This window comes from Monodon monoceros, unplaced genomic scaffold, assembly GCF_005190385.1.
Source record: "Monodon monoceros isolate NGI ecotype Baffin Bay Population unplaced genomic scaffold, NGI_Narwhal_1 Super_Scaffold_18, whole genome shotgun sequence".
In the NCBI taxonomy this organism is placed as follows: Eukaryota; Metazoa; Chordata; class Mammalia; order Artiodactyla; family Monodontidae; genus Monodon; species Monodon monoceros.
The window spans coordinates 107,403,599-107,428,880 of NW_021703774.1; the positions used below are offsets into that span (position 1 = coordinate 107,403,599).

Here is a 25,282-nt window from a genome sequence, read left to right on the forward strand (position 1 = left end):
GTGTGTGTGTGTGTGTGTGTGTGTGTGTGTGTGTGTGTGTGTGTGTGGTGTGTGTTGGGAGGATGCTCCTCTCCAGGAAGTTATTCAGGAATCCAGGTTGATGCAACCAGACAGTTTTGATCCTCACTTTCTGGGATCACCTTCAGAATAGATTCCGCATACCAGACAACGAGGAGAAGAAAAGACCTTCAAGAAAAAAAGGAGGAGGCGAAACTGCTCAAGGCCTGAAGTAGCACAGAGCACATCAGATGAAGAGGACCCAACCACACAGCCACACCTAACTGCAAGGAAGGCCAGGAGATGTAGTCTAGCCGGGGACCCAGGAGGAAGAGGACCTGCTAGTGGTCTCCGCCACAGGAAGGTTAAGAAGTTCGGTTTAGAAGAAGACTGAAGAGCGTGTGCAGTTTGGCAAGTAGGCATCGTTGGTGACCTCCCTCTGCAAGAATATTTAGCAGACCCCTGGAGGTGGAAGTGCAGTGGCCAAATATAGGGCTCAGCTGATCCTAGGAAGAATACAGGCTGCTCTTCACACCCTTGTTCTTTCCAGGAATTACCAGGAGCTATCATCAGCCTGAATTCTAGTCACCTGGCTGCTACCGGGAGGAAACTAATCAACAGAATCAGGCCAAAGCTTTTTCTTTCTGCAGAAAACTTCAGGGTGTTGTGATCACTGTGGCAGTGTTCCCAGAGCTCCAGCTTGACTTGTCTGGAGTCCAGCACCTCCCCCCTCCCATAGCATGCGGGGGCTGGCAGGGGTCAGCAGGGAAAGAGGCATCTGCTGCCTTGGGTGTGTGCGGTATGTGTGCACACGTTCCTGAGTGTATCTTCCTGTGTTGTCTATTTGAAGATGACATTTGTACTCTGTCCCTCTTTGGAGAGTAGGGGTCTATGCCGGTTTTTTTTGGTAACAAAGTTTAATTCTTAATTTGCTTATTTTCCAGGAGCTAAAACTGCAGATATCATGAGGTGATTCAGTGTACAATCACTGTCATAAGAAATGCCCTTGCATAGGCTTAACTAAAGAAAATAATCATCTTACACCAACACACACACCCCAATTCACATGCTGAAGGCTGTTGTTACAAGCCTCTAAGTAGGGCTTTTTGTGGGGGGATGGCTAGGATAGTGAGAATTCTTCCCCCTCAAACACATGTACTTAATCACCCATTCAGCCTGCAAATTTTCCCAGCAGGATATGTAACTGGGTTTCTCCTGGTGGACTGGATTAATTCTTATTAATTGAACAAACATTTATAGAAAGCCTACTGAATCTGAAGCACCCACTTTAGGCCCTGAGAATTGCTATAAAACTCCCATTACACTATTTTTTCCTAGGGTGTCTTTTTAAGCTACATCATTAAGTGTTCTTTTAGCTGTTTCAAAGTCTGCTAGTTCCATGGGAGAATCTGGAAGAGAGAGAGAAATTTTTTCACCAAAGGGATGAGGGCTGGTGTTATTTTTGTGACTTCCCCAGCTCCGAGAGGAGAGCTAGGCTCTGCATGTGCGGTACAGGCTGTTGATGTAGGTGTTATATGGAACCTCGATCTTCCAAACTGTTTCTCTGTGAGTCTCTGTGAACTACAAGCTTAGCCAAGCCTTGAAGTCACTGGGATGGTTGAGTCACTAATTTAAACTAGTTGAACTAAGCAGAGAATCTCCCCAACACCCGCCCCCCCAACACACACACAATTAGAATTATAATTCATAATTCTTTAAGCATCAGATTTCTCCCAATCTGACACTAATTATAAAAATTCAACTCAAGCATAACCAAATAGAGGAATGGAAAATAGAGAAGAGGTTTCAAATAAGAGATACAGTCTTGTAGTGGTGAAAAAAGAAATCTATTGACATGGAGACTAGTAGGGGTAGGAGGAAGATTTTAGGAAGGGGATTGATAAAACTAAAGTCCTGGAGGAAAAGAGATTTAAGAGGTGTCAAGCAGGGCAGATGGAAGAAATGAGATGGGGAAAGTGGGAGACTCAGGACAGAGATGGCCACTGCCAAGAAGGCTGCTTGTGTCATTTTGATATCAAGACTAAGACACTCTTCAGTTATTCCAAAATAAAAGTTCTTGGCAAGCACAAGATTTTTAAAAATCATCTTGATCATCACCTCATTGTACAAAAACCCAGTTAACTTCCTTCCATCTGGGTGGCATCATCTCTCCCCATCCAGAATTGCACACAGGGAGCTTTCAACCTGCCTCCATGAGCTAAATGGACTCTCAAAGGCAAATGATATTTAATTGATCTTCACTTTTTCTAGCACTTTACAAATTTGAGGTTTTCTACTAGAATGATTTAATATAGTTTTAAAATATCCTCCTTTTAGCTATTTGTGTCCTTTTTGGAGGTGTTAAGTGTGGAAGCAATTACCCCCTTCATGACAGGATTTTTTTTTCTTGGCTCGGTAAAGCTTTGTGCTTTGTGACACCTGATGCGTAGGTAAGGAATCAGGCTTAGTTTCTATTAATTTGCAGTTTCTTAGAGACCTGAAGGGGTAGGATGTATGCTTCTCTGAGAGATAAACCACAATCTGTTAAGCGTGTAGGAGGACACTGAAAGTTAGAAAAGATTATGTTCTAGCAAAGTAAAATGTGAAAATCTTCCTTTTGCGTTACTCCATAACCATGGCAGAAAGGCAAAAAAGAGCTGATTAAGTGGTTTCATAGGAAGTAACCTAGAAAAGGACAGTCTTTTGGGCTGAATTACTTCTTGTTAGTCTAAACTGGAATCTTTTTAAGAGTGTGTGAAGCATCGTATTTTTAGTTGATGGGCCCATGAATTTGAAAGGCGCAGGTTCCTACCAGTGTTCAGAAAGCTGGGGCACCGCCAACAGGGAAGATAAAATAAGCGCCCAGATTTCATCCAGGGTGTCTGAAGCGTGCCAAGAAAATGTATTTTTCACATTCAGAGAGAATAGGTTTTTGTCGTTGTTCATAGAATGATGAGCACACCAGAGTAGATGCTTTGCGTTCTGCCTAAACTGTGGCAGTAGTGAACTGTCTTTGAGAACGCGAGATGTTTTATTCCACGTGAAACTGAGGTCAAAACACATTAGAAAATGCAACTGCTTTCTCCATTTTCAGATTCTAGCAAGAAAGTAGATCATTTCAAAGTTGCCTAGCAGACTGACACTCCCCAAAGATCAATACACATCTCAGCACAGGGCTGGAGGTGGATAGGGATGGCATGTCAGAAGGAGTTTTCAGAACCCAATGAACCTTTGTGAAACATGGGAAGTATTTACAGGGAGTTGATGTCAATAAGAAAAGGTCAATTAGGGCAAAATCATCATAATAATTTTATAGAGCATTTCCTCCTGGACAGCCATTTTACTAAGTTACTAAGTCCTTTATGTGTATCATCTTAGACATCTATCATCTCTAGGAAATAGTTATGATTGTCATCTCCTGCAGATGAGAAAATTAAGGTAGAGAGAGGTTAAGTCATTCTATCAAGGAAATACTGCCCATAAATAGGGGAGGAGAGGCATGGAGAGTACTGAGGCTGAATTCAAGGAACCTGAGTCCCAAGACTGTGGACTCAAACATATGTAACCCTGCATCTGGAAATCCTTTTATGATTGAGACAACTGAGGATTCAAAGTCTGGTTGGCTCACATAGATGCTGGTGATGAAGGCCAGCTGTATAGGAAAAGCGGAAATAGATAAAGTTTGCCTTTGGTTTCCCTTGACTTCTCTTTATCCCCCTTCGAGGATTCCCACTACTTGTTCTAACCCCACTTCGGATTACAAATTCAAGTTTCATTTCTATAGGATTTTTTTTTTCTAGAAGGGATTACTGTTGGAAGTAAATTATGATATTAGTTTATAAAGGCTTAAGGAGTCACTCCTCTAAGGGGTCTTGGTATTTCAATAGGAAATTTTAAAATGATAAAATTTTTCAAGACACATGGGGTCATTTCTAAAAGTGATGCTTCAGTCTTCATGTCAAACCAACGGGGATGATATTTTTCAACTGGGGGCTCTGTCTGAGCCCTGAATGCACATTGCGGAATGGCGGTGGCAACTTTCTTGTCTCTTGGAAAGTCCTCTTTTATTACAGAAATGGGAAGAGAGAGTTAAAGGAAGGAGGAAACATTTTGAGGATGGGGAGTGATCCAAAAAGGGGGAAGAAAAGCATGAAATCTCGTAATGGGGTGCTGAGTTCAAACTCCACCTCTGCCAGTGTCTAGCCATACGACTAGAACGCATGCTGGCAGTCAGGACCTTCTCATTCAGTGTTGATGCCCTCCCCTTCTCCCCCTGTCACACTGTCTGTGTGTGAGGGTTGAGGGGAGGGGGCAGATCAGGAAGGGAAATGGTAAAGATTGATGGAGGAGAACTGTCTAGAAGAAAAAGACACTAAGTTGTAAGGCTAAGTTGTTAAGGTGAGTCAATTTTACTGCACTCATTCATTCATTTAACGGATACTTATTGATTGCTTCTGCAATTCTCTTGGGTCTGAGACTTAAGACTCACTTGGGTCAGCTGTACACTGTTAGAAATGCTGATTTTGCAGAATCGTGTCTTGATAACACTTAGAATCTGATAAACCCAGCCAACCTAAGGCATGAAATCATTGCTGGTATCTTTCTCTTGATCCTGATTCAGATATAGCTTCCAATGAGAACTTCAGTATTTTCCAATTGAGAAAATACCATTTTCTCTCTTACCACATTATCCTAGAACACTGTGACCAGAACACCTTATTTTATCAGCACATATTTAATCAGCAAATCTACCACTAACTATGGCCACTGCTCTCTCTGGCAGGTACACACATGTGGTTGGGAAAATATCAAAATATAGTCATTATTTACCTACTTCTGAAAGTCCACAACTCCTGAGTTAACCACAGCAATAGAAATCACACAGGATGATGTAAACCATTGGATTATTAAGAGCTGCCCTGGATTTTAATTGAGGATTGTGGGTTACATTCTTATTCTTCAACTAAGACCATGTATAACGTAGTGATGCCTGATACCTCCAGCTCTTGGCTTAAGATTCAACAGGTCAAAAAGCACAGATATTAGTCTGGACTAATTTCAAGACTGAAAAGAGGTGATCTAAGTCATTCTGCCTTGACTATGCTTTTGGGAGTTTGTACCCAAGTGCCCCCTGAGTGTCCTGGCCTCACCAGCCTGCACATACAAATAAGGCCATGGTGAAGTTAATTCCCGAATTTCCCTGACCTTGTTGCTCTCTCACTACAAAACTGCTGTACCTCTCCAGCCAAACTTTCCTACCTCCTCCCAGCCTGGAGGGCTGTCTCACGCGTGCTCAGGGAGACGTTTGCATCCAGTGAGCACAACAGCTGCCTCACTGGCTCTGCCCAGCACTTGCTGTGCCAGTTGCCACTCCTCCTTGGGAAGAAGGCTGCTTTCCACAGACATTGTACCCTGGGGCTTCCCAGCGTGTCACCTGGTGCCATGTGTTCTTCAGGCTTCACCAAACTGCTGGAACTACAGTGTGTTCCACATAGAAAAAGAAAGAGAGAATCTTCCCCTCACTAACTCGGTACCCTACCTGTCATCTGGGCCCTGACCTAGAACTGCCAGGCATAAGTAAACAGCTTTTTCAGATTGATTATGCCTCTCTCCGCTCCACCTCCCTGATGCACCTCATGAGGTAATGTAGGGACGGCCGGAGAGCCATGTCATCTCCTCCATTGTTTGCAACTCTGCCCACCCCGCCCAGGTCCCCACAAGGCAACTTTGTGCCTTCTCAGTTCAGCCAAAAAACAAAGGCCTTTATGAGTATCCACATAGGCAATCTATACCTCATGGGTCACTGACCTCATCTTCCCAGTCTCTATTTAGGCTCATCCAGGCCCACGATGCTACCTATTCATGAAATTTTCTGGTGTTGCTGAGTTCATAAACGCAAGGGAACTGAGGGGTCTGGTGGTGATTGGAGCCATCAGCAGTGTAGACAATCCACATGAGGACCACCCCCAGTAAAGGGCGTCACAAGAGCAGACAGAGGAGCTGCTTTTGAGTTTATTAACTCATTCCAGCATGACTGCCTGCTGAATGAGATGGAGCTCAAAATGTGGAAGGTAATTGGCCTAGAAGATACCTCTGCACATAGCTGAGAAAAAGATATTTGTTCCTGTGGGCTTCAACACAGCATGGACGTTTAGTCTCTGACCATAAGTTCTCCTAGGGCATGAGAAGGCAGGGAGTTGTGGAATTCAGAGAGAGGGAAAGGCACACCGTCTTCATCATGTGGACTTCAGAGGATACAGGGAGAGAGAAAACACAGGCAGGGATGTAGCTCTTTGTACAAATGTAGTGTGCCACGTTTTAATGACCAGGATCCTCAGGGCTAGGCAGTAAGAAGGCACTGTTTTCTTTATGACCTCATCCCCTCTTACCTTTTGACGTAAAACAGGACCTCCAGTCATTAATTCTGGAATCAAAGACCTCAAAGTCTTGAAAACAACCCAGTCCGGATTTGAAGGATTCATCAGGGACCAGTTCACCACCCTCCCTGAGGTGAAGGACCGGTGCTTTGCCACCCAAGTGTACTGCAAGTGGCGCTACCACCAGGGCAGAGACGTGGACTTTGAGGCCACCTGGTATGAACGAGTGCTAGGGCCTGGCGCTGGTGGAGGTAGTGTCCGCCCTCTTTTCCAGGGGCCCAGAGTTCATGGAGTCTTCCATCTGAAAGGGAAACTTGGAAGCCATTCAATTCCGCCTCCCCATTGTAAGACATCCCTTCTGATGGATAACAGGAAGAATACTGGTCTTACTTTGAGTTAGTAAATCTGTACTATTAGCTAAGATGCTATTAGCTATAATGACCTTGAGCAGACCACCTGATTTCCCTGCTCCTCTGTTTTTTTAATTGACTAAATCAGTAGTACTCAAACATGATTGTGTATCAGAATCACCTGGAGGGCTTATTAAACTGCAGATCACTGAGCCCAACCCCAAAGGTTCTAATTCTATGGCCCGGAATGGGGCCTGAGAACGTGCATTTCTAACAAACTCCCAGGTGATGCTCATGCTGCTGGACCAAAGGCCACACTTTAAGAAACACGGGATCAAATGAGGATAATGGCCTTGTTACTTCATGGCAGATGCAGAGAGGGCTAAACCAGGCTGACCAACTTGTCCCAGTTTGTCAAGGACTTTCCTGATTTTAACACTGAAAGTCCTATGTCCTAGGAAACCCCTTGGTCCCAGGCAAACTGGGACAAGCGGCCACCCTAGGCTAAACTCAAAATGAGATGAAGTTACAGAAGCATTTTATAAATGATAAATGCTTTAGCATTGTAAGGTATGACTCTTATTTTAACATCCTCAACAAGCAGTGATTAGGCCTCTGAATCCCAGTTTGCTTTTTGAGCAGGTATCTCATTCCTTTGCTGAAGCTCTAATTGTTAGAAACTTCTACCCTGTGATAAGCTGGAATCTGCCCCCTGGTAGCTTCCTCCCACGGGCAGAGTGTTACTCTGCTCCTTTTATTATGTGATAGGTTGGAAATGCTTGAAGAGAACCTCACCTCAATCTTTTTTTCTCCTTTTTTCAAGTGTTCCCCATGGGCAGCAGTCTGATGTATTTATGTTGAAAAGAGCACGAAATTGAGCCAGTCGGGGTACAAGCTGGGCCTCCCACTAAGGAGGGGGACTGAGTAGATCATTTAGCTCAGATTCCTCATCTCTAAACTGGAGATAATAATAGTACCTGCCTCAGGTATATTGAGAGAATTTAATGAAGTAATTACATAAAATACTTAGCACACAGCCTGACACGGTAATACCCCCTGAAAATGCAGCAATTCAAGCAACGGGCCAAGCCAAGCAGATTAGAATACTAGGAAGTCCTCTTCAAAAATTCTTCCAGCATGGAGGGAAACTTACCCTGGAAGGCCCACTGGGCCCTGGTGCCAGATTATGAAGATAACCTAGTTAGGCTCAATAGGTTTATTGACTTGTGTGTGTGTGTGTAGGGAAATGGGAAGTTAGGGTGTTTTTTTTTTTTTTCTTTTTGGCATTATAGGATATTAATCCTCTCTAAAACCAGCAATAAAATTGTTTTTGGGGAGACAGAGAGGGTACCGCTTCTTAGCTTCATAATACGTTCCCCAAAGACCACCCTGTGAGGGCCCTCAGTTCTCTTTTCTGTGTTTTAGGGACACTGTTAGGGACGTTGTCCTGAAGAAATTTGCTGGACCCTATGACAAAGGCGAGTACTCGCCCTCTATCCAGAAGACCCTCTATGACATCCAGGTGCTCTCCCTGAACCAGGTTCCTGAGGTAGGTTTTGTCACTTGCCATTCCGAGGACTGAGAGAACTTGTGTCTCCTGTCAGCTCTGAGAAAGAGAGTTAAAATAAGAAAGTGGAAGACACATGAAAAATGACATCTGTTGTTGCTCAAAAGCTTGTTATAGAAAGTGAGAAGAGAATAAAAAAATGTAAAAATCTGTCTGACCTGAAAACACAGGCCACTGCTGTAGTTCTTTAGTTTTGTTGAAAATTCTGAGTCTCTTCAACCTGCTACAATTTAGGACACTCAAATGCCCTGAAGGAGGGGTAATTATCCCAAGGGTCTATGTTTCAGGAGAGCCAGAGAATGAAGGATAAATGCAGAGAGATTTCATCCATCCATCCATTCGATATTATTGAATGGTTATTATGTCTCTGTCAGCACATGAGGAAATCAGAGATAAATTAGACATCCTCCCTACCCTCAAAGAGTTCATCATTAAGTGAAAGAAGAAAATAATTAAACTTACAGTTCAATAGAGAATAGAATATTATGGAAACTCAGAGGAAGTCACCTAACTCCAGTGTAGGGGATAGTGCAAGCCAGGCTTTCTGGAGGAAGAGGTATTTGAGCTGAGTCTTAAGGGGCAGGTAGGGGTTATCTGAGTTCATACTCAAGGGTGAGGGAGGGGGTAGGGATGGAGACAGGAGGCAGCATGGAACAGTCATTTACTGCTGAGTTTCGCCACAAGTGAAGCTCCAGGAGCGAAAGTCTTTCCACGTGCCTAGAGATGAGTTGGGAAGCAGATTGGGAAGCCCTTTGTGGGCTTCTCTGTAGAGTCTGTATTTTACCCTGAAAACTCTTAGGAGCCACTGAGGGATCTAAGCAAGGTGTGGCGCTACCAGATTTGCACTCTAGAAAGACCACTCTGAAAGACATGTGATAGATTAAAGGGATGATGGGCCATAGACAAGGAGACCTGTTGGGAGGCTGTTGCAGAAAACTGGCAATGAGGATGTGAACTAAGGCCATGATGGGATGGAGAGGAACAGTGCCATCCTTAGACCTGGGCACAAGGGACTTCTGCCACGGCCCACACACCCCCTCCAAGCCCTCCTCTAGCTATGCCTCTCTCCACTGGATGAGGAGTTGGTGGGACCAAGGCAACAAACACTTCAGGAGCCCATGCTTCCCTTTCTAGACCATTCTCTGGATGTTTACATCCCAGAATGTCCTGCCCAAATAACCCTGAGACTACTCCCAGAACCTGTGCAAGCCTGTTCCCCAGATCTATCCCCTAGAGTGCAGGTCATGCCATCAGTGTACCCTTAAGCCCGAGAGTGAGAAAAGGGGCAGATGTTTGCTAGAGGTATGAATGGGCCTTGACATGCAAGCTGGGGTAACCACCCACATGAGTCCAAGAGAGAAGATGGGATGGCCAGGGCTGAGGGCTGGCTCTTCCCATGATGCCAGGTCCTGGCATGATGCTGCAAGGAATCAGAGAATTTTAAATTCGATCCTGACCTTCCAGATTGTGATGAAGGAATATTTGTCAAGCTAGAGGGACAGAACATATTTCACTTGAAAGTATTTTAGCTTGATTCATAACTTTTAAATCTTTAAACATCTGTATGGGGACGTCCAATTATACTCTTACTCCAGGGCCTGCAAATGTTAGGGATAAGCCTGGAGAGGAGGGAATGGATGGAGAGGGAATTTAAGAGGTTGACGAGCCAGCACCAGGAGGCCAGTTGGATGCTGCACATGTCCCAGGTTTCTGACCCAAGGAGATTTTACTTTTCTGAGAAACGGATTTCATACATAGAGAGAAGAGTGGGTCCATCATTTAATAATAGTACTAGCGGGAGAGAACCGTGTCAAGCAGTAGGGGAACATCAGAGGAACATCTCAGAGACAGGTAGAATCTGAGTAATGAGCTAGTGGGTAGTTGTGGGGAAGGAGTAACAGAGACAGATTCACAGTTTCCCCATGTAATGCATATTGTTGTGGATTTCAGATAGAAGCTATGGAAATCAGCCTGCCAAATATTCACTACTTTACCATAGACATGTCCCAAATGGGACTGATCAACAGGGAAGAGGTAAGAGAACTTCAAACATATTTAAAGCACGTTTCCCCCCACGCAGTCTTTACCCCTCTTTACCCCTCTTTATAAACTTGGGATGATACTATCCCCTGTCACAACTCCTAACAGCTCTTGCTTTTGGAATATTTATAGTTGCCACTGTTTAGAGCCCTCTTAGACTCTGGCCTTTCACTATCTGAGGCTGGAGCATGCTAGAAGTGGATGAATACTTATTTATAAAGGAAGGTTGGAAGTTGCAGAGAGTAAAAGACAAAGAAAGAACAGTGTGTCCAAGGAAATAGCTTTGAGATCTACTTCTCTGAAAATTGCCACAGAAGGTCACAGCTCCATTATTCTTCTATCATGAAGCAATGAGGAGGAAAAGAAAGATTCTATTTTCATTTTCTTCTATCATCTTTAACTTTTAAGTAGTCAATTTAAGTGGAATACAATATACACACAAAAAAATGAAGATATTTGTGTTTCTAGTTGCAATTACAGCAGGCAAGATGAGGAAGTTCATTTTTTGAAAGGAAACCTTGCCTTGAAAAAAGCACTTACCCTGACTTGTTTTCAGCCATGCAAAAACAAGTCAGTGTGTCTGACTAGCCAGCCTGAAGTCCCAACAGGTAGCCTGCTGTGGTCAGTCCTGGGAGATCAGAACTGTCCCTTCCCCAGCTGGACCACTCTCAGAATGGCAGGTTTTCTCTATTTGATCCATCTTCCCATGGGCTTCTAGAATGCTAAAAAAACACCATTCTATTGGCTGCTTTTAGTGTGTAGGGGGAGTGAGATAGGAAGGGACTGTCTATTACCATGGCCCTGCTGCTCATATCCTTTGGTGGATAAAGGCCAATGAAGGGAGTCCAAAAGGTCCTACATTCTGGGCCTGCTGATCCAGGAGCCTTATTAGTCACAGCCCCCCTGGCCAGGTACCTTGTTTCTGTTCTGCAAATTATGTTGATGGCTCCATCGGGCTCTGTACCATTACAGCTGGAGCTGGAGGCTGGGGAGCAGTGCTGGGTACCTAAGGTCATGCTCGGGTGCCAGGTGTAGCTGGTATAAGGCCCTGAGTTAAAGAGGAGTGCAATCTTGATCCCACTTGCTGTCCACTCAGCTGAAGGAGAGGCAGCACTATTTACTTCAGAGGAAGGAGAGGATGTAGATTCCCAGAATGCCATTAATTAGAATGTAAAGACTTTTTTGACTGATTACTTTTTTTTTTTACTACTATACATTTCCAGAACTTTTTTTTTTCTTGTGTTGGGTCTTCATTGCTGCACATGGGCTTTCTCTAGTTGCGGTGAGCAGGCTTATTGCAGTGGCTTCTCTTGTTGTTGAGCACGGGCTCTACGCACGCTGGCTTCAGTAGTTGCAGCACGGGGCCCCAGAGCACGTGGGCTTCAGTAGTTGTGGTGCGCGGGCCCAGTAGTTGTGACTCGCGGGCTCTAGAGAGCAGGCTCAGTAGTTGTGGCGCACGGGTTTTGTCGCTCCGTAGCATGTGGGATCTTCCCAGGCCAGGGCTCGAACCCGTGTCCCCTGCTTTGGCAGGTGGATTCCCAGGGAAGTCCCGACTGATTACTTTCTAAAGGGCAGGAAAGGGACCTGGCCATGTTCAACAAAGGTGAAACCAATGGGCCCCAAACAGAGAAAGGGTCAGGCATCATGACTAGAGCAGTGCTTAACTCAGGAGCCCCTATGGAGAGAGGAGGGTCTCCCAGAGCCCCCTGATGCCTCGGGCCTGCAGTGATCCTAGCTCGAAGGTGTGCCAGCAGACTGAGGCCACGGTGTCTTTTGCTCAAGAAGTAAGACACGAAGCTTCCTCTGGAGACCTGGAGGCAGGAAGGCCCGAGTCCCTTTGGGCCAGGGCTCCGCATAAAGGCACCCGAGTGGCTGAACAAGCTGTCCCCACGTCTGTGTCTGCTCTCTGGGGATGGCCAGAGCCACTCTCGGGCCCTCACTCGGCAGGTGTGTACATAGTGAGGGCAACATATGAGAAGCCCTCAGTGAGTCAGGACACACTGAGAACAGCAGAGAAGTGACAAATGACAGGGTGGGAAGACAGAAGAACTGTAAATGCATAGCTGTCTGGAGCCATTTAGCATTGGGCTAAGAGCCCTGAGGACCTCAAATGTTCCTGAGGGCATGGCAGTATTTAGCATTGACAATGATTGATGTTCAGAGCGAGTCATCAAGCAAAGGCCATATTATGTTCACCACACTCTGTTTAAAAAGCAGGGAAATGTAATGAATTTGAGAAACATTTACATCCTGATGATTAAAATTTTTCAAACAACTCTTTAATTTTCTGGAAAATCGCCTCATGTCTCAACTATTGCCAGAAAAGTAAGGTATTACCTTGCTTGAAGTAACTACTGTAGGGCCTATACAGTTTCCTGCTTAGCAAGTTGTTTTTTGTTGTTGATTTCATATTGATTTGTAGAAAAAAGGGTAGGTCTGTTTTAATGCCTCTGAATTTACCATGTGGTTTTTCTACAGGTCTTGCTACCATTAGACAATCCATATGGCAGAATTACTGGTACAGTCAAGAGGAAGCTGACTTCAAAGCTGTAACATTGTGGCCACCAGTGGGAGTCCATTCTCAGTTGAGGCCTTCCTTAAGCCACTTGTGATGCTGGAAATCATAGTGTGTAGCCCTGCAAAATTTCAACCTAGTATGTTGATTTATAGCGTTCATTTCGTGCCTACATGAAAGAATTCTTCTATACCTAGCTCAGCAAGGTGTTTCAGAATTAGTAATTATAACATGCTTTGTGGACACAGTTTACTTCACAAATGCTGAGCAGTATTAGAAAAATCATAAATCAGTATTTCAGTGGTCTTGTTCCTTCCTATCTTAGAGAAGCTTTAAAATCCATTCATTAAGAAGATAATCGAATCAATGGAGGTGTGATACCAGTTAATTTTGTGCACAAATTTAAGAAGTCAGCATTGTTTTCATCCTACTGATGCTAAAACTTGCTCCTTGGTAATGCCGAAAATGTAATGATAATATCATATTTTGAAAAATATCACCATTGTGACTTCAATTAGACTAAATACTTAAGTTCTTAAGAATGCTTTAGCATATGTATCATTGGGACTATATTTCCACTCTAAAAGTACTTTTGTAATCTTAATGTATTGGTTTTATGACTTTTACAACCCTTAAAGAATATTTAGTATACACTGAGGCACTGAAAAAAGTGTAAATGGTTTGTCTTTGAATAATGCATCACTTTGGCACAAAGAGCCACATTTAATAAGTGGTAAGTCAATACCCAGGTGGTTGAATATACATATAGAAAGACTAGAGACTATATTTATGAAAACATCAGCAATGATGATTTCTGGATGGTGGGATTATGAGTGATTTTTATTTTTTTTGTCATGTGATTTTCTGAATCTTCCAGATATGAACATTTATTAATTTTATAATCAGGGAAATAAATTTAACTGATGATTTAAAGATGTATGCAGATCTGAGTGGTGGTTATCTTTGTATCAGTTATCTAACACTACTGTTGTATATATACCATAAAGCTTCATAAACTATAATTTTAGCAATCCATGACAAAAACTTGTGCACATGAACATTCTAGATAACCTACCTCCATTTAAAAATCTCTATTTATTTAAACTTTTTGTCTCCATTTTTTTTTTTTTTTTTTTTTGCGGTGCGCGGACCTCTCACTGTTGTGGCCTCTCCCATTGCGGAGCACAGACACCGGATGCGCAGGCTCAGTGGCCATGGCTCATGGGTCCAGCCGCTCCACAGCACATGAGATCCTCCTGGACCGGGGCACGAACCCGTGTCCCCTGCATCGGCAGGTGGACTCTCAACCACTGCACCACCAGGGAAGCCCTTTGTCTTCATTTTTAATAAATACTTACCTAAGAGTATTTAGTATTATTTGATAATTCTGCATTCACCTTTATGATACTGCCACTTAAGGCGGTATGGTGCCGTGTTTGATTGCACAAACTCATTTAAATCCTGGCTCCATCTCTTACTAGTTCTGTGACAAGATTCCTCATCTGTAAAATGGATATGAAAATAGAACCTACCTCATAGGTTTTTTTGAGGATTAAATGAATTAATGTTTGTAAAGAGCAATGGTAGTATTTATGCCTGACACATAGAAATTTCTGTGTTTGTTAAATGAAAAATCCTGCCTTCTTTTCATTTGTTGTTAGACCTACATGGAAAGTCATCACTGGACTTTATGGATGAGGTGAGAGATGGGAGGTCTGAGAGCAGCAAACCGTAGAAGGTGCCACAGGCCATTCTCGAGCTGCTGCCTACTTGCAAAGAACATGAGATAAGAAGGATGAAGTAATGTGATAAGGAATGTTTTGTGCTATATTGACTACTCATGTTACAAAATGTGCTTCTACATCATGTAACTTGCATGGCCAAATGGCTAGTACATTTTATTCCTCTGCTGATTTGATAATTCTCTGCAAAGAGGAATTTAGACTCTAACATGATTTTTCCTAAAAGAAAAACAAAAAAAGAAAAAACTTAATTAGGCCCTTTTTACTCGGTATGTTTTGGTCATATAAATTTTAGAAACACTGTATTTGTTTCAGAGAAGAAGAGCAGAATTCTTAGAAATTGTGGCTTATTTTATACATATATGCATTTTGCTTCTCCTGAGTTCTTAAAACATTTATTGTAATGAGTTGCAAATGAGCTATTGGAAATTATATCCTAGGTGTGTGGCAGGAAAGCCTGTAGTCTGTGAAAATTTCAAGGACCAGGTTATTGTTTTGTGAAGGATGTTGTATGGTCAGGCCACTCAAGACGGCTGTTCTCTTGCTCTCTGTGCGTCCACTGCTCTACCAGTCCCTGCTTCACTCACATGACTATCCAATCCTCTGAATCATAGGGCTTAATCAGTAACTGCCTATGTGCTTGCGCCCTGCCCCAGCTGCTGGTTTCCCTGGTAACTGATGAGCCAACCTGATGTCAATTCCGCCTATAAATGGTAGCCTTCTCCTCCCCCAAGTAGTGAGGGTTGTTGCCATGTCCTGTCTGCCATCTGCCAGACACGGTAGGGTGTTGCTCCAGGACCCTTTGCTTTGGATGTGTAAGAGCTCCTAACCAATAAGCCACTGATGTCTCTGTCTCTGTTGCTGGGCTCTTTCTTTGGTCTCAAGCCTGGGCAGCTACAAGGCTTGCAGTCCTGCTGGTGCAGCCCAACAATTGGCGAGTCAGCCAAGAGGCCAGGGAGATTCCTGTGAGCACCAAGATGTCAGGAACTAAGGACAGGAAACGGAAAGTTGAGGGGGTACCCCGGAAGTGGCCGACCACCATGAGAGATGTCTTTCTCTTCCATTACATTGACGATATTTCCAGCCCCATGCTCATGGCTCATCTGACTGCATGGGGGTGGCTGGTGAACACAGACAAAATGCAACGACCTGGATTATCTACAAAACACAAGCAAACGCCCGACCTACCACTCCTAAACAGTTACAGACAGAGGCTTTACTCGGGGACAGGCTTGTGAAATGGACGTGGCCAGTTACCTGGAAGGGTTTGGTTGGGGCTTGTGGCAACGGAAAACAATAGGTGCCCTTGGACTTCCGGCCCCAGCTCTGGAAGGGGCAGAGCCAGGATACAGTGTGACGGAACAGCAGCCATATGTGGCCTACAGTGCCTTACAACAGGTGGGAGACGTTACAAAAGGCCTACCCAAGTCATCAACGAGAAAAACCACTTTTTGTGGTCTAAAACAGCTATGCACGCTATACAGGATGCCCATGGACATTGAGAGTGACCAAGGAACCCACTTTACTGGCCATGAAGTTCAGAAATGGGCTGATAAAAACACCATACACTGGCGTTTCCACCTGCCTTAAGACCCCACCGCTGCCGGGCTGATCAGAAGGAGGAATGGGCGACTTCAACAACAATTGAGGCTCCCAACACAGGGGCACACCCCAGGAGCAATTGTCCCAGTGCCTCCGCCATGTTAACCCAGAGGCAGTTAGTCCACATCATCCAAGTTCAACTGATGACCATGGAAGGACCACCGCCAGCTATTGGTCAGGACAATAACTCGCTTCTGCCCTGGCCACAGGATCTACACCCAGAGGAACCCACCACGGAAAGGCCCTGGGACTGGCAGGTAAGCCCCCGGTGGTTTGAGTTTGCGACCCTGTGGGCAACAGGATTAGGAAGGACTTGCCGGTTTCACCTGTCTTCTGCCTGGCCCCAGCCGAGACTACTGAGGTAAGAAACCCGGGCCCTACTGAGAAAGGCACCGCTGTGTTAACCCTGTGGTCTGCTGTTACACCACCCCTCCCGGCCTCGGCACCGGCTGTGGGCACTGAGGGCGGACAGACGGGATGGCGCTGCCGGCCAGGACAAGAGCACAGGCAGGGGTGGTGTCATCTAGAACGCTGTTACTGCTTGTAGGTCGCTTAACAGTCATGATCTTCCCGGTATCATGCCTGTTAAACATCTCACATTTCGTCCCTAGTCTGAGCAGAGGGAATCTGTTCCTACTGGGCAGCAGTGGTGGCCTCACTGAAAACGAGTCTGATTTCTGGGTCGACAGTGAGACGCTGTTGTCGTCCTCCTCTGGACTTCGTGGACACCTGACATAAGCGCCGGGCTTCCTGTGGATACTCCTCAGCTGCTGGCGTGTGTGCTGCGTTTGCGGCATCTGGTTGCAGTGCACCTCTACACACCTGACCCCAGGGGTACTGCGGAAGAGGGGCAGACCCAGATGGTTAGGGCCGTGGAGGGTGCGTGGGGATGGAGCGTGTGGTCAGCCCCTCCAGATGGCTGTTCTCTTGCTCTCTGTGCGTCCCCTGCTCAGCCAGTCCATGCTTCACTCCCGTGACCATCCAATCCTATGAATCATAGGGCTTAATCAGTAACTGCCTACATCCTTGCCCCCTGCCCCAGCTGCTGGTTTCCCAGGTAAGTGATGAGCCAACCTGACGTCAATTCCCCCTATAAATGGTGGCCTCCTTCTCCCCCAAGAAGCGAAGATCGCCGCCATGTCCTGCCTGCCGTCTGCCGGACGCGGTGGACCCTTTGTTTTGGACGTGTAAGACCCCCTATCCCCTACCCAATAAGCCACTGATGCCTCTGTCACTGTCTCTGGGCTCTTTCCTCATTCTCAAGGCCGGGCAATTACAAGGCTTGCAGGCCTGCAGGGTGCAGCCCAATAGATGTCTTTTTGTGGTTAGAATTGTAAATTATATGCAGAAAACCAGGCTTCCTGTTTCACCTGCTCCTCTCGGCACTGGCAGAGGAGCAGGCTGTCCTGAGCTGCAAACACCTGTGAGGTAATTTGTATCAAAACACTTTGTAATTTTGTTATGGAGGGTCACATGGACTCTATTCCAATTTTCTGGGAAGCAGAGCTGCTCTCACAGCACTTTTCCCTCTCATCGCCGCATGTTTAGTCCAACCCCTCAAGTACTTTCATAGAGGAATAAAGCAGGCGATTCTAGCCCATTCACTACCTGGGAGGCAGTCTGCATGGTCTCGGTGGAGCAGCTGTCACATGGGGCTTGGGGTTTTGGCAGCCAAGATTCTGACTAAGACTTATTCCAAATCCTCTAAATCTCATCTCATAGGTTTTCATAGAGACGGGCTCAGAAAATGTCCCTTCCTTTCCTTTTTACAGTTAGACTTAAGTTCATACCATTCTTTACTCTTAGTAACCTGCTTTTTCTCCCTTTTCCCCCCCAATATAATAGAAATAACTCTTGAGACAACATTTTACTTTGTCATTGAAACAGAATATACCCTTTTCAATCACCTGCGAGATTCAACTGCAGAAGTCTGAATTTCTCTAACCTCCTAACCCTCTATTCAGAGAAAGCACTCTCTTTCCTTTGGACGTGGGGCTGTCTGGACTTCTCGTTTTGTAGTCTCCTTTATGAAACCTTTGTAACTCCTGCTTCCTCACCTGCATGTATGAGGAAACCAAAGCTTATTTCTAAAGACATGGATTTCCAGTCTTCTAACCAGACGCACTGGGTTATTCCTGCTTCCAAATACTGGAATCTTCATCTTTTATTTTTTATAGTCTTTGTTCTTGCTTCTCCCAGAGCTCAGGTGCCTCTCATTCTTCCATTTGCCCAACTCTGTCTCAGAAATTCTTAATGTTCTTTGGAGCCTATGGAGACCCTATTGTACATATAATGGCTATGGACCTTCTTCTCAGCAAAACATTCATTCACATCTCTACAGATGCTCAACATCTGCTAAGGAAAAAGTTTACACTCTGTCTTTAAAGTATAAAGGATTCCATTAGAAATTTACCACGTAAGGAATATATTCAATCAAATGTAGAAGAAAGGCATACTGATTACCTTTATATGAGAAAGGATACATGTGTGTTTAGAATAAAAGAATGGTCGCAGATGTATTAATTTACTGAGGCTACTGTAACAAAGTAACACAAAGTTGGTGGTGTGCATAACAATAGAAATTTATTCCCTTATTGTTCCGGAGGCCTGAAGTCCAAAATCAAGGTGTTGGCAGGGTTGTGCTCTCTAAAGGTGCTAAGAGGAGATGGTCTTTACTCTTTTAGCTTTGGGTACCTTTAGGGATTCCTTGGTTGAGGCTGCGTCACTCCAAGCTCTGCCTTCACAATCACATCACCTCTTCTGTCAGTCTCCACTGTTTGACCTTTATAAGAACACTTGTCATTGGATTTAGGGCCCACACAGACAACCCAACATGTTCTCATCATCTCAAGATCCTTAACTTAATGACCACTACAAAGACCTTTTTTCCACATAAGGTCACACTTATAGGTCCTGGCAATTAGGATGTAGACACAGGATTTTGGAGCCACCACTCAGGGAACAGTAAGCTTCCTGAGGGCAGCTCTTCTGGTAAATATTGAATCTTTAGCTACACACAGGCTACTGCTCCTTTCAGATCTGGGGATGTCACATCCCCTTCCCAGTTTGATCACATAGATGTTTTTAAAATGGAAAAGAGCATGGACTTTGGATTTAGATAGTGTGACATTTTAGACTAGGCTCCAGCAATTTCTAAGCTGTATGACCTTGGAGAAGTTACCCTAAACTTTAATTCTCTAATTTTGAAATGGGAGTAATAATACCTACTTCAGAGTAACTGAGGATTAACTGAGATAATGCATGCATGGGTTAGAATGCTTTTGGTTGCCAGCAACTGAATACCTTACAGTGTCTTAAACGGAAAGGCCTTCTTATTAAGTTTAGAGAGAAGCTATCCAGGATTGATCTGGCAACTCGGGCTCATGCCATCTTTTGCTCTGCTGTCTCCAGTGTGTGGTAATGGTTCCCCCATGGACACAACATGGGTGATAAAGCTCCTATTAAAGATGCTGTAGTATATTACCCACCCAGGTCTCCCTTGGGACCAAAGCACTCAGATGGCAGAAGTGTTGGTCTCTGATGGCCTATAGTTGGCTCCCTCTGCAGGAATTGCCCTTGGCTGAAGGAGGTTGTCTCACCCAAGTTTAGAGCCACTCCCCAGGAGCAGCTCATATCCAGTGCTGGTCAATGTGGGAGATACAAAATCTTCATTCTCTTGCCTCAATTGAGACAACCCATCAGGGGCATTCCAGCTCCATAGCTCCTGATTGGCTGAGGCTTCAGCAACTGCATCATAGCTCAAATTCTCCCTCTGCCCAATCCTGCTTCCCTGTCTGCTCACAGGCATTGTTCTGGAGAGCACTCCTCACTAAACGTCCTGCATGAAAATATCAGGGTCTCACTGTGTGTTTCATGGGCAAGACTATCTGTGATAGCAGGGTATAGGAAGGGGTCTGTAAAATGGGATTTTAGGAGCTGGGACACCCATTGGCCAGCTGGCAATGAGCCCCTGGAATGTTGTAGTCATGCCATTGTTACAACTTTTACCAGAGTTGAATTGGGATGTGATACTAGAGGCCAGGAATATACTGGCAGGGGCAATATCAGATGTTGCTGATACAGCCAGATGGCAGAAAGAGTTAGGACTGGGCCCAGGACTTAACTAAGAAAAGCAGAGCTCCAAGAAAGATTGAGTTTTCAACCCTGACAGGTCTGCCACCCCAAGGTTAGGGTCCTGACTGATGCATCTGACATCTTGAATCCTCAGATCTCCCTCAGCTCTCTGGACCTGCAGAAGTGACCTAATCCTCCCTGTTAAAAGCTAGCACTGCACTCCTTGCCTGAAGACAAGGCAGAGGCTTCTGCCTGGCAAGGAAACATATGCCCCCTTGAGATGTATCCCCACCTCCCCTCCTAGCTACCAGACCTATAAATAGGATCAATTCACATCGTACACTACCCAGAGACATGCTGGGCCTGCTGCAGGAGGAAAGGGACTATAGGCCAAAAGAGTAGCAAAGACTCGATCAATATATACAGGATCTGGAGGATTATACATGGGACTTGATACTGAGGGTGCTGATGGGATAAAACCTATCAGACTTTCAATCAAGGAAGAAAAGAAGTGGTTTCCATTTGCATGGGATGGATCATTGTACACATTTATGGTTTTGCCCTAGGGCTACATTAACTCTCTTGCTATTTGTATATGTGACCTGGACCATCTGGACATTCCTCAGAACATCACATTGGTCCATTGTATCCATAATATCATGTTAATTGGACTGGAAGAGCAAAAGTGACATTTGTTCTCTGGAGAATGGTAGAGAAACCCATCACAGGCCTACCATATTAGTGAAGTTTTTAGGAGTCCAGTGGTCTAGGGCAAATCTGTCCCACAACCTATTTTTGTAAGTTTTAATTGGAACACAGTCATGCCCATTTCCTTATATATTGTCATGGTGGGTTTTGTGCTACAATGGCAGAGTTGGGTAGTTATAACAGGCCGTTTGGCCCACAAAGCCTGAAATATTTACTCTGGCCCTATATAGAAAATGTTTTTGATCCCTAGTCTTGGGCATTCCAGGACATCCCTTCCAAAATAAAGGACACATTACTGCATTTCAAATTTTCTACCACGAAGAAGAAAACACTGTGCCTAGTAGTCTCTCCGGGTTTCAGAGGCGTCATGTTCCACTGGGATATCCCAATGGGAATATTCACCCAACCCATTTACTGAGTGACAAAGAGGGCTTCCAGTTTTGTGTGGGCCCAGAGCAGTAAAAGGCTCTGCGACAGGTCCAGGCTGGGTACGAATATTCCTGCTACTTGGGCCATAGGAATCAGCAGAGCCTATGCTATTAGAGGTGTCTCTGATTGTGGAAGATATGGGATTTATGGTAAGTCCCAGTGGGAAAATTATAAGACAGACTCCTAGGATTCTAGAGAAGGTCTATACTATCTGTAGCAGAGAATTACTGACCGTTTGAAAAATAGCTCCCAGTGTGTTATTGGATTTTGGTAAAGACAAATGTCTGACTAAGGGGAAGCAAGGGATTCTGTGGTGGAGCTGGTTTCTATCAAACCTATCAAGTATTACTGTCTGGCGGCCTAGCAGCAATCCATTGTAAGATGGAGGTGATAGATCCAGGATTAGGCACAAGTAGGGCTACAGGGCACAAGAAAGGCATATGGCCCCAATCTCCATGTCATATACCACTGCTTCAGCACCTCTCGTGGCTGTAAGAGCCACAGTCTTCTTGTGACAGTGGTGATGGGAAATCCTTCTAACGAATAAAGCTTCAGGAAATGCCCCAAAGGGTCATCTACTTTGGGGGAAAAAAGTGGTTTTAGATAATATATATAAACTCATGGGCAGTGGCAAATGCCCTGATTGGTTGGTAAGGATTCTGAAAAGAGAAAGATTGGAAGGCTGGGGAGAAAAAAAGAGGCTTGTGAATGGATCTGTGTATATTAATCATGTTTTTAATTTTCTGTATTTTATGTTTTGACATCTTGGGGGCCTTAAAGACCCAGGGAGAGATTGCTCCTCCCACAGGTAGCTAGTACCTAAAGAGAGAAAACAACTTACTTGACAGCATGCCTCTCATATGCAAGTCAACCACCTCCTTATTGAACAATCAAACACCAAGCCAATACTTCCCCTGCCCTATGTCAACCCAAGGCCAGGAACCAGAGAGCTAGAGATAGCCCCTATGCCCCAAAAGCCTGCTGGAATTATTCAAACCAGACAACCTTACACTATTTACTCTGCCCTGCCTGGTCTTTACAGCGGTTACCCCAACAAAACCTAGGCTTTCCCCTAGCTTCTGCTTCTGCCTCCTAACCAAAACCTTATGTTTCCATTGTGGCCCTGCATGGCATGGCTTGCCCCCTTTTCTCAGGAAATGTAGGTAATACATTTTTTTAAGTTAAAACCTGGGCACAAGTCTCTGTGGGAGTGGTCATTAAATGTGAATATTTTTGTATTGCATAACCTCTACCAAAGGGCATCAACCATGGAAGAGGCACTGGCCAATCAAGTAGACAGAATGACTTGGCCAGTTGATGTCAGTCGGCCTCTGTCATTGGCAATCCCAGTGCTGGCACAATGAGCTCATGAATAGAGTAGTCATGGTGGCAGGGACAGAGGCTATGCATGGACCCAAAAGCATGGAATCCTGCTTTCCATTACTGATCATAACTGTTGCTGACAAATATCCAACTTTCTAGTGGTAGAGACCCATATCAAGTGAGATCTCTATGGCACCAATCCTTGAGAAGACTGATCAGCTACTTGGCAGCAAATTGAATACATAGATTCTTTTCACTCTGAAAGGAACAGTGACTCATCTTAACTAGAACTGATATATATTTTGGATATAAGTTTCCCTTTCCTGCCAGTGGGGACTCAGCCGGCAGCACTGTCCAAGGGCTTACACATTAATCTTGCATAGCATTACTCAGACTAAGGGACGAAAATGCCTATTTTAAAGGAGATGTGGCAGTTTGTAAATGACCATATGATCCACTTGTCCTAGCACATACTGCACCATCCAGAAGCTGCTGGCCTGATAGTGATGGAGTGGTTTTTTAAAGGCATAACTGGGGCTCCAGGTTGGGGATGATACTATGTGATGATGGGGTATCATCCCCCAGGATGTAGTACATTCCCTAAACACTTGATTCTTAGATGGTGCTGTGTCTCCCAAAAGTAGAACACGTGGATCTGGTAAACAAAGTGTAAAAATAGAAATGGCCCCACTTACCATCATCCGAGTGACCCACTTGGGAAGTTTGTGCTTTCCCATCCTCTCAACTCCAGGCTCTGTTTGTGTAGAGGTCCTATTCATAGAGAGGAGATACTTCCACCATGGGTTTAAAGTGAGAGTAGTTTAAAGTGAAAGCTACGGGGTTGTACAATAAGCAAATTTGACAATTCTCAAGAAAGGCAGCTGTTTCCAGCCCACTACACAGCCAAGAGAGAATCGTAATCAGACTGAAACCACAGGACATTTATGAAGGGGAAATGACATTGTAAAACGTGACAGTGCTGTGAGTTTTAATCGAATGGTGGAGAGAAGCAGTGACACATATAAATCAAACAATTGGATTCTTAGAAAATCAAAGACATTGAGTGCTGAAATAAACTTCTAGTTGAACCTTTTATTTTACATGGGAGGCAGTTGAAGCAAGAGAGGTTGAGAGGCTTGTACAAGGTCTTATATAGATAAGTCGGCAGTGGATCCAGGACTAGAACCCAGGTCTCCGGACCCCTAGGTCCAGTGTTCCCTTCCTCTTCTGTGGATTCAGATCTGCAGTTTTCCCTTTTAACTATGTGTGGATTAGGCCAGTGTTAACTTACTCCGCATTCTACGTGCACACCACACAGAAGGCTGATGAACAACCTACAGACATTCCGGTGGCTGGGAGAAGTCACGTTAGCATTAAAAATCCATTATAAAATCAGCCCAAATAGACAATTAGACAAACTGATGTCAACCTAATTGGCTCAAATTAATGCAGATCTACTGATATTTTTTAAAATTTTATTAAAAAAATTTTTTGGCTGTTTATTATTGACCCACACGTCTTCATTAAAATCACAAAGGTATCAGAGGTCTCCCTTTCCTTTGTCTCACAAAACCATTTTGAATGTCATTGAATGTTCATTTTGGATTAGGAAGAGGATGTATTTAGAATGCACCAAATGCCTCAAACTAACTTCTCTACGTCTTTGGGGACCAATAAAAGCTTATATACATTTTGCTGAGCACATTTCCCTTAACTCAGCATAACAATTTTTCATGGAGCTTAAATTATGCAAGTTTTTTCCTTTTATGTGCCTTTATGAAGATAAAGCATCTAGAACCACCCAATATCCAAGGACCTAAGAAAGTAATTATTTTATATTTCAGTAATATTAGGGTGCACCAGATGAACAGTATTGGAGTTTAGCATGTGTTTGTTAATTCCGGGACTGGGCTGGGTTTAAAATGGAGTGAGATCATAGTGATAAAACCACACTTTAAAGCACTCGTCATGTAATACTAATGACTGTATAATGTACTCTCAATCAATCCTCCATCAACCTTATGAGATTGGTAGTATGGAAGGATTGCTAGCTTCCCCCCCAGTATCCATCCTCCTGTCCTTGTTTAGCTGAATACTTGGCTGCCTGAAAGAAAGACTAGATTTCCCAGCCTTCCTAGCAGCTAGGTATGGCCAAATGACTAAGTTCTGGTTAAAGAGATGCAAGTGGAAATGCTGTATGAAACTTCTCATAATAGGTGTCTTTCTCTCCTCCACCTCCTTCTTGGCTAGAATACAATTGTGATACTGAAGCTTAAGCAGCCATCATGGACCACATAGGAAGCTATGTGTTGAGGATAGTAGAGCAAAATTCTAGAAGACTGGGACCCAACGATTATGGAGCCATAGCAACTCTTATCTGCTTACCTTGAGACCTCATATATACTGCAGAGAAATTCTGTCTTGTCTAAGTCACTGTTATTTGGGTTGTCAACTGAAATGAATCCTAACTGATACATTGAGGCTGTCTGTCCTGAGATGTACTGTAAGTATAAAATACACAGTGGATTTTGAAGACCTGAAGAAACGATTGTAAAGTA

The 25,282-nt window shown here is 44.3% G+C and overlaps 1 protein-coding gene across 3 annotated transcripts in view; it reads left to right on the plus strand.

The window, feature by feature from the left end:
- LOC114899253 (uricase) overlaps positions 1-14,085 on the plus strand; it is a 35,871-nt gene extending 21,786 nt beyond the window's left edge. The window contains exons 6-10 of one of the 3 annotated variants that reach the window (XR_003794539.1): positions 6,404-6,590; positions 8,150-8,273; positions 10,242-10,325; positions 12,810-12,985; positions 14,035-14,085. Coding sequence is in view for 2 of the 3 variants with exons in the window: in XM_029229810.1 (XP_029085643.1) it covers positions 6,404-6,590; positions 8,150-8,273; positions 10,242-10,325; positions 12,810-12,884 (470 nt within the window). In the remaining variant the exon portion in view is untranslated. Of the gene's footprint in view, positions 1-6,403; positions 6,591-8,149; positions 8,274-10,241; positions 10,326-12,809; positions 13,990-14,034 lie in introns of those variants that run through there. The other 2 variants (XM_029229810.1, XM_029229809.1) reach the window with 2 other exon arrangements.
- The last annotated feature ends 11,197 nt before the right edge of the window (positions 14,086-25,282 follow it).